We start from the raw sequence: 16,730 nt of genomic DNA, 5'->3' as shown, positions 1-16,730 counted from the left end.
AGGCCTATTCATAATTGTTTAAGAAAATGATTTTTGATCCCATTAGCTAATTAGTTTCAATCATTTTCTTTCACCCTCTTTGGAAGTGTCTTTTCATACTGAATCCCAAGTTTCCAGTCTCGATTCTTTTGAATAAAGTTTGTCTGGGGAGGGGCATCTATCTTTTTATGTTTATATCAGCGGCGAATTGGGTTAAAAGTGATGATAGTACCAACGAGATACATAACGCTTTGCCGAAAGGAAACTAGGTCTTGATTTTCCAATTTCCTGTTTGTTAGTTAGGGATGAATCGTTGAAGAAAGGATTTTTCCATTGATAGCTGGGCTCTCTCTTGTGGTGGAGTGTCAGTCCTTTTTTCCGGGTTTTCTGAGCTGGTGGAATGCTAATTATGGATGATCTTGCGGAAGTACTTTTCAGAGACTATGATCCAATCTTAATTTCAATTAATAACAACTCGCTGAGCCTTCTGGAGGGTGGTAAGAAAGTAATTGAATGCATAGTACAAAATATCGCGATATATCGCGATATTTTCCGATATATATCGAGTTTTTAGAAAAAGATATGAATATATCCAGGATATGAGTTGGATACATTCAAATGTAAAATGTGCAATTATCGTCGATATATCCTCAAATATCACGATATTAGCACGCCATATATCGATATTTTGAAAATATCGCGGATACATACTAACCGCTATATTGTAGTGTTGTTATTGCAAAGAGAAATGGCTCTTTCAAAGGATTGGTTTTTCTTGGTTCTAGTTTCGATGGTCGTTGCTTTCATAGGTGGTGCTTTGTTGAATCCGCACTTCACCGCCTCTTGGAGCAAACAAGTAAGTAGAATCAAGTTAACCTTCTTCCAACAAAATAATAAAGTTAACCTTCATTCCCAAATTCCAATACCCACCTCTCTTTTATGTTATATATACAAATATCATCAGTGCCCTAGCGTTTGTCTTGGTTGTGGTGGATGTTTCTTGTTTCTAGATGCTTGCGAAATTGATGGCCCTGAATGATTCCAATAACGGTGTATGAGTTTTTGTATTGTTATCATCTCCTTCTCTCCTTCGCACTCGGTTTTATTATGTCCGTAATCCCTTTCTCACCACTTGATTTGCCGGATTTGTTCATCATTGGGGCAAGCAACAGACTGATCTTATTGATCCAAAGACTTTTACGGCCCGGCCGATTTGATAAGCTTCTTTATGTTGGAGTAAACTCGATGTATCTTGACACCAAAGAGGATATAACAAATATGAAGTTATTTATGGAATCTATTTCTTAGTTCCGTGTTGTTCTTCCAAATTTCTTTGAGGGGAAACATTAGTAATTGGTTTGATCGTCTGTTCTCCCTCTCTCGGATTCAATTTTTTTTTTTTTCAAACTTTGAATCCCTTTTTAATTATATATCGTAAAATATCGCCAAACTATCGACGATATTTGATATTTGTTGATATATCGACGATATTATCAAATGTTTTATGTAAAATATCCCCCACACAAGAGGATATATCGATTTAAATATATCGAAAATTTCAGAAATCGATATATCCTCATATCCTGATATTTTGTACTATGATTGAATGTATTTATCTTCTGGGCTTGTGAAGACGTTTGAGACCTACAATTTGATTCTACCTATTTTTTATGCTGAGTTCGACTGGTTTAGTATTTGTTTCTTTCTTCAAGGATTGGATTTGTATAGTGTGAGTATTTGCTTGAAAATCTTGGTGAGTTAGTTGGGTTATGTAAATTTTCCGGAGGAAACCACTACACTTGTGATGTTGATGTGGAATTGTCGGGGACTGGGTACCTCCACAGTGGTTCAGAATCTGAAGGACCTGGTTAGAGAACATAATCTAGACGTTCCTTTTTTAGTAGAAACTAAAGCTAGCATTATTAGAATCAAGAGTTTACAAAATTCTCTACAGTATCCGAATGCTTTTTTGGTAGATGCTGAAGGTTGTAGTGGTGGTTTGGTTTTATTGTACAAGGATAAGATTGAGCTGGAAATCTTGGGAGCTAGTAAGCATGCAGTCACAGGTAAATTTACTAACTACCTTTCTGAAGGTGATTTGTTAATTACTTTGGTATATGGTTATCCAGTATCACATAAACGTAGTATTGTATGGGATCATTTGCGTACTGTTGCTTCTAGTTGTATGGGCTCTTGGTTCTTATGGGGTGATTTCAATGTCATTCTCAGCATGGATGAGAAAATGGGTGGTAATAAGGTTAATCTTAAAGCTCTCCAAGAGTTTCAAGACCTGGCATCTGACTTGAGTCTTGTTGACCTAGGTTTTTCTGGTCCTAAATTTAGTTGGTGTAATTATCGGAAAGGTCAAGCTAATATCAAGGGAAGATTAGATCGTGCTCTTGCTAAAACTGATTGGTTTAATCTTTTTCCCCAAGCTAAAATTCATCATATACCTACTGCAACTTCAGACCACCTCATTTTACTTCTTAACAAAAAAAAAAAAAAAAAAAAAAAACCTTCAAATTTAAAGAAATGTGGATTAGAGAATCCTCTTGTGCTTAGGCCATTAAAGAATCCTGGAATCTCCATGTTACATGCTTTCCCTCTTTCATTCTCAATTCTAAAATATCAAACCTTCAAAAATCCCTTTTCCACTGGAACAGAAAAATATTTGGTAACATTTTTCACCAAATAAGAATTTGTGAGACTAAGCTGGCTTCACTTAATGATCTAAACCCTTCTGAGGCTAATACTTTAGCCATCATCAGTACAAGAGTCACTCTCGAAGAACTTTTGTTAAGAGAGGAGCAATACTGGAGACAGAATTCTAGGAATACTAAAGTTCAATGTGGTGATAAGAATACTAGGTTTTTTCATACTTATGCATCATATCAGAGAAGTAAGAATTCTATTGACAGACTTTTATTGGAAGATGGCACTTGGTCTAGTGATGCTTCTGTCATAGAAAAATCTATTAGTGAGTTATATTCTTCTTTGTTCACCTCTTATGAGCCTATGGTCAATCAAAATATTATCTCTCTTTTCAATCCTCGCATCTCAGAATCTCAAAATCAATCCCTTTCTGCTATCCCTTCGCAACTGAGATCTTTAAAGTTCTTAGAAAGATGAGCAACCTTAAGGCCCCGTGGCCTGATGGATTTTAGCCTATCTTTTACAAAATATTTTGGAATATATGTTGTTAAGGAAGATACCATTCAAGTGGTTTAGACTTTCTTTAGAGATGAGCATTTTGGCACCATCCTAATAGAACTTTCATTTCCCTAATCCCAAAAGTATCCAATCCTATAAAAATACCAAACTTCAAACCTATCAGTTTGTGTAATGTGATTTATAAAATCATTGCTAAGATCCTTGCAAGTAGGCTCAAACCCCTCCTATCTTTGTTCACATCCCCACATCAAGGCGCTTTTGCACCTAAAAGTGACATTGGTGATAATGTAGGAGTAATTCATGAAGTCTTACACAAGATTAAATCCATGAAGAAACAAAAGAAGGGTTGGTGTGCTATCAAGTTGGATATGGCTAAGGCCTATGACAGGATAGAATGGACCTTTATTGCTCAAATCTTCCATAATTTAGGCTTTTCTCCTAAATGGATCAAGCTCGTCAATTTCTATCTTTCCACTGTACAATATAACATTCTTGTTAATGGTATTCCTCTAAAAACTATCATCCCCTCTAGAGGAATAAGACAGGGTGACCCTCTCTCACCCTATTTGTTTATCCTGGTGTCCGAAGCTTTGTCAAGGCTTTTATTCAAAGTTGAACAATTTGATCTCTTAACTAGCTTAAAGATCTCTAGAGGTGCTCCTGGTATTTCCCACATACTGTATGCAGATGACCTCATAGTTTTTTGCAAGACTTGTATTAAGGATGTGGAGATTGTAAGTGATATCTTGGATGAATCCGTGGAGGCTTCGGGCAACTTGTTTTCGACCCCACCTACGTGGCAAACGCCCATTGGTAGGAGTCTCCACTTTATTCGTTTTGATCGGCGAGGGGCTAAAGCCCACCGCAATATCATGGATCAATGTACAGGCCCATTAACTCATGTGTCTAAGGCTGAACCTTAGCCACATGGCTTGCCACGAATGTACGTTGATTTATGTCCAGATTCGTTTCTTATCAAAGAGATAATTATCAGTTGAGATTTATATTCTATCACAATTACTCAAACTACAAGAATACTTGATCTACAAGGACTCTCTACTCTACCTATATAAATACCAAACTATTTTTCATTCAGAACTACGTTCTTGAGACTTGATCCCATCGATAATTTGGGTACGTAGGCAACCGCAAGGTACAGTCTCATCATTCCCCCGATCACCATCATTTTTCTAATTACTTTTCTACGTTCTTCGTCTTTTTCATCAACACTTGGTGTTTTGATCATATTTGGTCGAAACATAATTGGCGCCGTCTGCGGTTCTTATGCAAAACCGACGATCACGTTCTACAAAAGTTATGATGAATACTCGACGAGCCTAAGTTCTCGATGCACTTACTGACGATCATCGCGAATGTGCGGTTCTAGGTCAACCTAGCGGTATCGAACTACTCCCTCCTATTCCTTTTCAACATCCGATTGCATACGACCCGGCTACCGTTCCACCGATGTGCCAAATTATTCAAAGACGGTTATTGCCTCGACGATTCTTTTCGCCATCCGTCATGCGGATAATGTCCGGCCATATGTCTCGAGGCATTCTTGAATTGAAAATATTATTAATCGCCTTGTTTCATGCTGTCTGACGTCTTAAGCTTATTTCAAAGAAGGAATAGTCGAAGTTTATACTTGTCGAATATCCGCTGCGCAAGTTTTTTTCGCAACGTCTACAGATCGAGTCGCAGAATGGAAAAGTTACCTTAGTGTTTACAACATTGTCTCTGACACTCATACAATTAAACAGAGACAAACTTTGGTTTCGCTAATGACTGATTTTCTTATTGATGATATTCCTATGTCGAAAGCATTACTCGATGAGGAAAATGTCGATCTCTAATTGTCATTACCTCCCGGGGGCGATGACTTGAAATATTTAACGGATATATCAGCTAATTGCTAGATTTACACCGATAGTTCGCATAATAAGTCCGCCTCCGGTCTTGTTTGTGTCATCTTGAAGCTGAATGTAGACATAATTGAGAGGTCTCTACATTGGGGATTTGACGCGTAAGCGAAAACTTTATTCCGCTTCTTTATTATTATTATTATTATTATTTCTACGGCATTGAGATCTTTCCGTTCAAAACTTTTTCCGTAGACTTTTCGTACATATCTTTGCTCATATCTTTTGCTCGTCGTACCACCGTTTCAATCTGCGACAAGAATACAAAACTTTTCATCAGACTTTCAGACTTAACCACAATTTTCAGATAACTGATAAAAAATACTAACATACCTGTTTCATCCTGACGAAAATCATTGACACTACTTTGTCATATTCTCCGAGTGAATTTTTTTTCGTTCCAAGCGAAAATATCTGCCAGTTTCATTATTTTTTCCAAAGCATTATGCCAATCTTTCTGAGAGAAATTTTCCGAGTGAAACTTTCCGAGCAAAGCCTTATATCTTCATTATATCTACCACTTTCTTTCCATCTCTTAAACTCTATCATCGTCATATGACTCACATATAACGTTTTATATACTTCATAATATTCTTTGTTCGATTCTCTACTGTCTATTATAGATCTATCGATTTGTTCGATCTCCTTTGATATTTGTTAAGTTTAATTCCTCTTGGTTTTAGTTTATTAATGCTCAAATTCTTAACCAATTTGTAGTTCGCATCCAATTCGCGATTCTTCGGCTCTTAGTGCGGGTGTCTTTCTCTGACCACCGTTTTCTCCAATACACCTCATAGACGGAACTTCTTCCTCGCTGTCGAGATGGGTCCTATTTGTTCGAGTAGTAAGAGAAGATGAGCTCTTTCCTTTTTGCACGTATAGTAGGTATGTGGCTTTCTAGGAAGCCTGACGGTACGGAATAGACTTTACAATAAGAGTTGCAGCGCCAACAGCAACATCAAGCTTACCTTGGCATTTTTGTTCTAGTTTCAATAGCTTAGCTTCCTTTTCCTTAGCTTCAGTTTCCTTGGTCTTGATATCTGGATTTTGTACTTGCTGATCTGATGATGCAAACTTCTCCATTGGTGACGAATGTCATGATAAACAGATTGCCATAATTTCTAAACTGCACCAAACATGATATAATCCTTGGCATCGACCAATTTATGCCCAATTGCATAGAAAATATGGTCAGGAAATCATTTTTGGAGATCAATTGAGTAAGTGTCTTGTTTTCCTTAGTTGAACATCATAGAGTTTTGTCTTTCGTAGGACATCACATGGGGAAATCACATGGGGTATTGGGTAGGACAAGAGCCGCACTTCCAACGCATGTTGCCTCTCCATTCATCTCTTTGTGCTCACGAGATTCAGCTTGCTCGAGATCCAAATCGTCAGCGTGAGGAAACTCTATTGCAAACCAAACCATTATCGACACTTTGTTGTTTATTCATATACAGCCAAAACGATTTTTTTTTGTCAACGTGTTTCTTTCAATTTTCCACTTATATTTGTTTATCTGGCCGGCTTTTCCTAGCCAATATTACGTGAGATTTACTTTCAATTATTATCTACTCCGAATTCTTATCTAATCTAAACTCTTATCTAATCCGAACTCTTATCTAAATCGAAATTGGCATCAAGTTTAGTCGCTAAAGTCTTCACCTTCGAATCCAATTCGTCTTTAGCATTTTTTTTCCTATTATTACTAAACTACCCCTACGTTTAATTTTCAACGGTATAATCCAAGTTTCGATATTCCGTTGGCACGCATTGTCGAATTCAAATTTCAGATATTACGCTTGACGCTTCGATGGATACAGTTTTCAAAGAATCAATTTCGTTCGAAAATTTTTACTGTGCATTTTTCAGCCATTTTTTAACTACAATACATCCCGTATATGTTAGTTTGACATTATTTCGTTTCCGATAATTTACGATATTTTTTTCGACAGTTTAATTTTTGAATTATTTCTTTTCGCACTACACTTCGTTATACATTCCGCTCATTTTTCTTTCTTCTTTGCCATATGAACTTTGTTCGCATGCCAAAGAGGGGGCGGTGTTTCGACCCCCACCTACGTGGCAAACGTCCATTAGTAGGGGTCTCTACTTTATTCGTTTAATCGACAGGGCTAAAACCCAATTTGCAGTACCATGAATCGATGTACAGGCCCATTAACTCATGTGAACCTTAGCCACATGGCTTACCACTAATGTACGTTGATTTATGTTCAGATTCGTTTCTTATCAAAAGAGATAATTATCAGTTGAGAGTTATATTCTATCACAATGACTCAAGCTACAAGAATACTTGAGCTACAAGGATTCTCTACTCTACCTATATAAATACCAAACTATTTTTCATTAAGAACTACGTTCTTGAGACTTGATCCCACTGATAATTTGGGTACGTAGGCAACCGCAAGGTACAGTCTCATCATTCCCCCGATCACCATCATTTTTCTAATTACTTTTCTACGTTCTTCGTCTTTTTCATCAACACTTGGTGTTTTGATCATATTTGGTCGAAACACAACTCATTAACTATGACAAGTCCAATGTTTCTTTTAGCCCAAATACCCACATTCACCAACAAAGAATCATCAAATCCATTCTTTGTATCAATTCTATGGGTCTCAAAGACTTTTACTTGGGCTCTCCAATCTCTTTCTCCAAGTCAAAAGTTCAAGGTTTTTCTTTTCTTGCTAACAAAGTTACAAAAGCCATAAATGGTTGGCAAGCTAGTCTCTTGTCCCAGGCAGGTAGAAGTACTCTTATAAAGACAGTTGCTCAAGCAATCCCAATCTATAGCATATCATCTTTCTCAATCCCTATTTCCATCACTGAGAGGTTAGACAAGCTGTGCAGAGACTTTTGGTGGAAAGGCTCCCCTAATTCAAAATCTATTCACACATGCAAATGGGATAAAATCTGTCAGAAGAAAAAAGATGGTGGTCTTAGTCTAAGGTTCTTTAAAGAGATTAACTTAGCCAAGCTAGCGAAGTTGTATTGGAAGTTTTAAATGGAAAAGAATGTTTATGGACACAACTAATGAGAGCTAAATATGGGGAGTTCCTTAACCCTGTGTTAGAAGATCCTAAAAACCACTCAAATCTTTCTTTCAAGTTCAAAAGCATCATGAAGGCCAAGGCAGTAGTGGCTCGTGGGATGGTTTGGCAAATTGGTGATGGAAGTAAGATAAATTTTTGGAATGACACATGGGTGTACTTCTTAGGGGTGGGTTTACAAGCCTCTGAGACATTGGGTGGAGGCACAAGACATTCCCATAGTGACAGTCAGGATGCCCTTTTACCTGGAGGGTACTGGAATGAACCTCTTTTAGGATCTCTGCATATGCCTATTAGGAGTGCTATTACATCTACCATTATCAGAGCCAACATCTCTGACAAGCTTGTGTGGCAATTCACCAAAAAGGGTACCTTCTCTGCCAAATCAGCATATCATGTTGTTGTATCTCTTAAAGCCATATCTACCCAAGCTTTCACCAGTTCTTTTAATCCTAAACTTTATTTACAAATCTGGCAACTCAAAATCCCTTATAGAGTCCAAAACTTCATTGGGAAGGCTTCTCACAATATTCTTCCTACTTGTGAGGTTCTTATCAAACACAACCTAAATACTGTGTTGTCAATGTGACAACACTTCAGAGGATCTTTATCATTTTTTTTTTTTGTGTCCGTGGTCAAGAGGAGTATAGTTCAATTCCAAGTTTTGCCTTGGAACAGATGAAGCTAACTTTGATGTGGCTAACTGGCTCTCTTTTTGTCTAAGTATCAAAAAGCCTATTGATATTAATGATATGTGCTCTCCTGCTCTTTTCTATGCTATTATGGATGCAATATGGCAAGCTCGGAATAATAAAAGATCTGAAGGCTCTAAATCTAACCAGCAGTCAATTCTTCAACATGCATATAATAAATTGCAGGATTGGAATAGAGCTTTTACTAGTGATGCAGAGGTTATTGATGAACATATGGAGAATGATAACACCTCAATCCCACTGGAATCCAGTTGGATTAATCCTCCTCCTTTTTGGGTAAAACTAAATTTTGATGCCAATTTTCATAAAGACTGTTATTATGCAAATATAGTTGTGATTGGCAGGGATAGTCGAGGAGAATTCTTAGGAAGAAAAGTTAGTAGAGTCAAAGCCACTTCACTTGGAGAAGCAGAAGCTTTAGCAGTGGAACTGGAAGTAAATTATGCAGTCCAGCAACACTGGAGAGAGGTCATTGTAGAAGGGGATGCTAAATCAGTTATCTTAGTATGTGCAGACATGATTTCAGCATCTTCATGGACTTGGAACCAAGCTCTGTGCAATATTTCTATGAGTTCTAGTAGTTTTAATTTCATATTATTCAGATTCACTCCTTGAACATGCAACATGTCAGCTCGCAAACTAGCAAAATGGGCAAGGTCAAGGGAGTTGCAGTCCAGCAACATTGGAGAGAGGTCATTGTAGAAGGGGATGCTAAATTAGTTATCTTAGTATGTGCAGACATAATTTCAGCATCTTCATGGACCTGGAACCAAGCTCTATGCAATATTTCTATGAGTTCTAGTAGTTTTAATTTCATATTATTCAGATTCACTCCTCGAACATGCAACATGTCAGCTCACAAACTGGCAAAATGGGCAAGGTCGAGAGAGTCTTTATCGGTACTAGATGTCTGTAATAATTTCTTAAACCGGTTTTTAAAGAAGGAATAAATAAGGTGCCCATGATTTATTCATGGTCCTCACTATCAAAAAATAAATAAATAAATAAATAAATAATATATATATATATATATATATATATTATTGAAATCAACAATAGCTGCTGGACTTTTTGGTGGGCGGTTGGCCTTTTTTAACTGGGCTTTTGTTGGGCGGGTTTCGATTGGGCTTTTCAGTGCCGTACGGCCCGGAGCTATGTACTAGTTTTTAATAAGCCCCATGGTGTGTACAGTACCAAAACACAGAACACAGAACGAATAGGTACATAACAAATTCAAATCCAAACCAAAAAAATAAATATAATGAGACCTAATTTCCTATTTCCTTATACCCCATTCTTTCATCAAAATCTCCTCCGGCTAATTAAAGGTGAGTTTCTTGTGATATTTGATTAGATTTTTTTCTATTCGTAAAAGATGGATATTTAGTGGCGAGATAATGAGAAGAATAGACAAAAACGTGTGATGTCAAATCTGCCCAAAGACATTATGTTAAAGACCTTGGAGCAATTTTCAGTCCATACGGTAAACGATCTAAGGCGAGTAAGTCCTCAATGGTCAAAGCCAATACTTAGATCCAGGTTTCGGTAATCACCATCTCCTTCGTTCCACACCAGGCATACTGATTCTAGATAGAGAGAATTGGGACACTAAGTGTGACACCTATCTGATGGAGATTGAAAACAGGGAGGTTGTCGTTCGCGATTTGAGTAATAAACTTTCATATATGGTAGTTGGTAGTTGTAACGGTTTGGTTTTGATCAAGCATGTGGCTCAGCCTCGCAATTTTTGTGTGGTCACCCTTCTTATTAAGAAGTCGGTCGTACTGCCTACACTCCCTGAGAATATAATTAATTGGACGTGTCATTATTACGGGTTATCGTTTGTTCCTTTGTTCCTGGGAAGAATGAGTATAAAGTAACTGCAAATGGCATCGGTTGTGGTGGTGGAAAATTGATAACGCTCCCAAACACTAGGGAGATATGGTTAGAAGAATATTTCTTTGTATGTGAGATACTGACTGTAGGTAGTAATGCATGGAGAGGAGTATTGTTGTCTTTGGATGGTTTTACTTGGAAAGATGTCCTTGATGGTACTAATATTTCGGTGAATGGGGTGTTATATTATAAAAATATTTTAGAGGGCGGTGTTTGCCACTTGGTTCCATGGACATGGCTAGAGAAACACTTGAAATGATCCCTCTCCCGAAGGGTATTCATAAACCTGTTGCTATTCTAGAGATTCGGGGTTTCATGGCTCTTGCTGATAAGCATGATAAATATGATACAATTGAATGGGAGATATGGTCCCTGAGGGATTTCCATGAGTGGGTGAAGCAGAACTGTATTATCACATACGGAGCAACCAAGTATGTTGTCTGCACCCATTATTCTACCTACACCGATTATTCTGACTACTCCGATTATTCTTCCCACACCAGTAATTCTACTGAAAAAGAACTCAAGTTTATTGGAAGCTTGAATAATGGAAGATTGATCGTGTTTCTGCTTTCTTCTAGCAATGAACCTCTTCATTATTATGCTTATGATGTAGAGAAGCAACAGATGAAAAAGCTAGGAAATTTGAAGACAAAGAAATCATTCCAATATGTGCAACACGTTAACATATTTAGCAACATGTCCATATGTGAACTCTTTTTAGTACCCTAACTGTTTTTTTTTTATGGTTCTGGGTTGTATTTTTGGTTTGTCCAATGAAATATTGTTTTTGTTTGTGACTATTTTACAACATTCTTGAAGCTCAAAAAAAAAAAAAAAAAAAAAAAAAAAAAAAAAATTAGGCACATAACAAAACTGTCACAAGTTGACCACTTACATAAACCAAACGCTAAAAAGGTTCCCAACCCCAACGTAATTCAGTAATTAGAGAACTTGGACGCAGATTTATACTAGCTATTGGATCAATTTTAGGCCTTTGCACAAATTGATTTCTGGGGTTAAGCATCTTTTTAATATAGTCTGATATTGCACATTTAACAGAAAAATATTTGCAAATAAGAGGCCAATCAAGAACAATCAACACAACAAGCTATCTCCAATCTAGAACACTAATTCTATATCAAAAACAAACAACATTAACTAATTACAACCACATTAAAAAAAAACATACACACACACACACACCCAAATTCCAAAACCAACAATTAAAACTCCAAATCTGCAAATATTCTTGACCAAAGCAAGACTTTGAATCCAAAATCTCTAACCCCCAAACCCATAAAGAGTCCTCCCTTGTCTTTTCAATGCATAAACAACATCCATGGCAGTAACAGTCTTCCTTCTAGCATGTTCAGTATATGTCACAGCATCACGAATAACATTTTCCAAGAATATCTTCAACACACCCCTTGTTTCTTCATATATCAACCCACTGATTCTTTTCACTCCTCCTCTTCTAGCTAGCCTTCTTATTGCTGGTTTTGTTATTCCTTGAATGTTATCACGTAAAACTTTCCTATGCCTCTTTGCTCCTCCTTTGCCTAACCCCTTTCCTCCTTTTCCACGCCCAGACATTGTGAAGAGATATGAAGAAGATGAAGAAATGGGTTTTTGAGAGATGGGTTTGTGAATTAGTGAGTTGGGTTGTGTTTTGAGGATGGGTATTTATAGATGGGAGAGTTCCGGGTTTATTGGTTGAAGTTGATCTGTGTGAAGAGTTGATTTAATGCGTTTCTGACTGTTGATTGTTTTATGGACGGGTAGGATTGAGTTTTATTAATTGTTGCGGATCGGTGACATGGCAGTGTTCTTTTTAATTTTCAAGTGCTTTCCGAGGTTTTTTGAGATTTGAAATTTTGTCTGAAAACTTTGGCGGGGAGTGTTTGGGAGATTATCTCATGGACTGCTTACCATAGTACAAAATATCAGGATATGGGTATTTATCGATATTCAATTTCTGGATATGTATCGTGGATATATCCTCCTCTTTGGAAATATTTGACATTGTTTCACATGAAAATATCGTAGATATATCCAAAATATCGACAAATATCGTGGATATTGTGGATATTTCTTGATATCCACGATACATATCCAGAAATTGAATATCGATAAATACCCATATCCTGATATTTTGTACTATGGAACTAATAACTAAAAACATAAAGAACTAACCTGATTAAAGAACACTATGAACCAAAAGAATCATTAAACCTTAAGCATCGGCTTCATCTCCTCCCTTGAAAGAGAAGATTAGTCTTCCATAAAGAAGGAAGAACACGAAGAACGAGAAGAAGAAGAGTCGAAGAACATAAAACTAGAAAGATTAACTTATTAAGACTCAATTAGTTAAAACCGAATCTTTTATTATTAATCTCTCTCTGCCTTAAGTTCTGGAGACAAGAATATAAGTGAATTGGCAAATTACATGAGGCACTTAAGTCCTCTATTTATAGGGGTTACAATGAGTTTTAGAAGCATTCCAAACCACCATTTGTTTCCTAATGCAAATCAACTTCTTTCAGAGTCCAACTCGTCTCCAAAACTGAGAAGGAATTGGTTACAGTGTTGTTTCATGCATCTGGACGCACGATCCTTGCATCTCAGACGCAAAAGTCGCGTCTGGATGTACGATAGTCGCGTCTCAGACGCGAGACTATATTTTTCCTCTTTTGCTCCATCTTTCTTTCCTCTTTTGCAGGCTTTGGTCCAAGCAACGAATCTTTTGGCCTTGGGCTTCCAAATAGGCTTTAAAATAGGTCCAAGTCGTATCTTTAATAGTTTCAATTCCTTGGCATTCTCCATGATTGTCCACGGGCTTCCCATGTGATCCTTAATGCTCTGAATTGCTCCGTTTTACCCCTTTATCTCTAATATTCCACAAAACTCTCTTTTTCACCTATAGAATCATAAAACATAACTTACAAACACTATTAGTCCACTAAGATGGCTAAACAAGAGGCATAATCGAGGGTTAAATTGCACTTTTTGAGCACTTATCATAGGTATGAGTGAGAAATCTATGATGCATGTTGCATGTTTATTAGTATATTATATGTAAATTAGGTTGCCTTATGTAAATTTCCTTTTATTCTGATGATTGCGTAGATTATAAATGTAGAAATTAACATTCTGTAAAGTATCAGTACTAATATTATATATTTACATGCCATCAGTTTGAACTTTGAAGTATAGTTATAGTACTTAACATAATTAGGCAGTTGAACTCTTACAATTGAGTATCCAAATTGGACGCTTCCCGTTAATAGTTGGACTTCTATTCTTTTTGTTTATTTCTGGGAGTACTTGAATGCTTTGCTTACTTCTGGATGTATATTTTTAGGGGTAAGCCTACATCAAATGTTAGCGAAAGTGTGAGTGTTCTCAATCTTCCTAGGAATGACAAATCTGCCAAGGCACTGAGAAGGCTCTGTATTCCTGCAAAATCTTCTATCAGTCCCACCCCTAAGTCATCTGGCACAATAACTCCACTATATGAGACCAAAAAGAATGGATCTAGCAAAGGGCAAGGGAGTTAGTAGAGAATAATAAACAAGTCGAATTTATATTCTATTTGTAAGTCTCTATTTTATCATGTTTTGGCCCAACTACTTATTTGTGACACACAAGGGGATCTTTTGATTTACTACTTCAATTTGATACACCCAATTAGTTATAAGTTTAGAGCCAGGGAAACAGAGTTGATTCAATGGCCAGCTCTCCAGAGCTTTGGTCGTTTATCTAAGATATGCTTTTTTTTGTATTACAAATTTAATGAGTTTAGTTCATGAGCTCTAAGATACTTACCCTTTGATAAGTTTACAACGTGATTATTTATATATGCAATTTGTTTGTCATTTGACTAAGGGATTTATATGATTCATGCTCATTTATTTGATTAATGAGTAAGGTGGCTTTTTGTATACGGCTCAAAGTTTGATTAAGCTTTGTGTGAAATTGTCAGTTTTGTTCAACATCTTCTCTTCTTTGTTAGACGATAGATGATAAAGCGATAATAGTAGGATTATTGAATAGCTTCAGATGAACTAAGTGATCGACAAACGTTCAAATGCCTTATGAAAGCTTATATGGAACCTCCAAATCTGAGGTGCATTGAAAATTTGTGTATGGTGAGTTAGACGTGAGTGATGAACTAAAAAAGAATGCAACTAGAGTATTGTATGTCATAATCACTCGCTTGAATTAGAGTCATTCTAGGGCGGTGGGATTTTACAAAATAAAACTGCACTTATAAAAAATATTTTACCTTTGGACTGTGTTTTTTCTATGCTTTATGATACTTTCTCTTTGCAATTGATAAGGTGAAAAGATGGATTGAGGTTATGTGATCTCTTTTGTTAAAATTTAACACATTGAAACTTCACCCTTTGGGTTATGGATGTCATGGAAGAAGCAACATTCATTGGGTCGCATTTAGCTTAATTTGTATTGGAATTATTATACAAAATAAATAGTGAATGGTAAATTGGTAATACATATATTGTTACTAATGTACAAGAATTTTTCTGTTTGTTTCATGGATTGATGCAGTGAAGGCTTCCCCTATGGAGGACCCAAACAAGCCTTGCGAGCTCATTGTCTTATCTTTCATTGAATATCGCTTGCATTGGTATACTTCTTCTTACATTTGTATTTCATTATTTTTGAGATGCATTTATGTTTAACTCATTGCTCTTTAATATAGATGAATTAGTGCATCGTTTTATCAAAGTACTTGCAGTACTAATGCATAATATAGTCTATTAAGATAACATTATAGAGTAAATTCTTTACTACCCATATCTCCATCATACTATCATTGAATATTTGATTCGGTCACCATGGAATTCAAAAGCGTATATTCATGAGGGTATTTTAATGTAGCAAGGGGTGTCTTAGGGTTTCCTTGTAGTTCATTATGTCATTGACTATACCATCTTGATTTATTTTCCACCATTGATGCAGTAACAAAAATAATAACAAATAAGAGTTTGATAGATTACCTAGAGTAAGAGCTATACAAATTGAGTTACTAGCAGGTACTTGCAATACTACCTTAAGGTACTTGTTGTAGGATCCGTTATGGTTGCATCGAATGATTTACAAACCGTGAGAACCCATGCGCAACGAAATAAAGGGTGTTCACAATTTTGGTTAGATTCATACTTTTAGATCAGCTGTGATATCTCTGAGAATCCAAGCTCTATGAATCAACAACCTTTTGATCTTCTGTTGTATTCCTATCCTTAGAATGGACATTGTGTTGGCAATGATCTACCACTCTTTCTCTCTTTTTTGCCTCTCTTTTTCAATCAAATGAACTGATTTCGGCTAAGAAGAAAAGGTTTCTTTATATAAGCTACAACAGGGACCATGAGGAGAAATTAGGGTTAGGTCTCCTGACGGACTTGGGCTTTCCATGTTCGCCCAGAACACACGGCCCAAGTCCGTCAACAAATGGCTTATTCCACTAAAGGTCATTGTTGCACTACCGCCCTAATCCCACATTACGTGTATTACGTTTATGGGCTCCATATTTTATGCTCGTTGATCTCCCTGTGTTAAGATATTGAATGCCCATTGATTAAGTCAAGTTACTGACAACTACATTAATCAACTTCTTTTGTCCTTGAGTAGTACCACTCAACCTCATTGTCATGTTGGATTAAATCCACCTGCAAGGTTTACATGACAATCCTTATGAGCTCCTCAAGGGGACATCATCAACCGACTTCTTGTGGGTCACGGATTCCTTCTATAATCAACAACACACCTTACATACAATGTCATTACCCAATCCATCGAGTTTGTTGATTCACAAATGAATCTCACTCATTGATGATTTAAAGCAATGTACAATGCACGTAAGTGCCCGTTATTATATCCGGATTAAGAAGACAAACATCCATAATAACAGAGGTGTTTGTTATCTTATATAGTTAGTATAAAGAGAAACA

General features: G+C 36.6%; 2 protein-coding genes across 2 annotated transcripts; one reads left to right on the top strand and one right to left on the bottom strand.

Moving 5' to 3' along the window:
* Positions 1 to 8,895: 8,895 nt before the first annotated feature.
* LOC147488303 (uncharacterized) lies at positions 8,896 to 9,471 on the top strand. The gene has a single exon (XM_086574340.1). The coding sequence runs from the start codon at positions 8,896 to 8,898 to the stop codon at positions 9,469 to 9,471; it is 576 nt and encodes a 191-aa protein (XP_086430466.1).
* A 2,381-nt stretch (positions 9,472 to 11,852) lies between these two features.
* LOC147488302 (histone H4) lies at positions 11,853 to 12,439 on the bottom strand. Its single transcript, XM_086573073.1, has one exon. The coding sequence runs from the start codon at positions 12,346 to 12,348 to the stop codon at positions 12,037 to 12,039; it is 312 nt and encodes a 103-aa protein (XP_086429199.1). The 5' UTR covers positions 12,349 to 12,439; the 3' UTR covers positions 11,853 to 12,036.
* Between the last annotated feature and the right edge of the window lie 4,291 nt (positions 12,440 to 16,730).

The sequence above is a fragment of the Coptis chinensis genome, chromosome 7, assembly GCF_015680905.1.
Source record: "Coptis chinensis isolate HL-2020 chromosome 7, ASM1568090v1, whole genome shotgun sequence".
Taxonomy (NCBI): domain Eukaryota; kingdom Viridiplantae; phylum Streptophyta; class Magnoliopsida; order Ranunculales; family Ranunculaceae; genus Coptis; species Coptis chinensis.
Note: the sequence above shows the minus strand (reverse complement) of the source record. Positions and strands in the feature narration are given on the sequence as shown.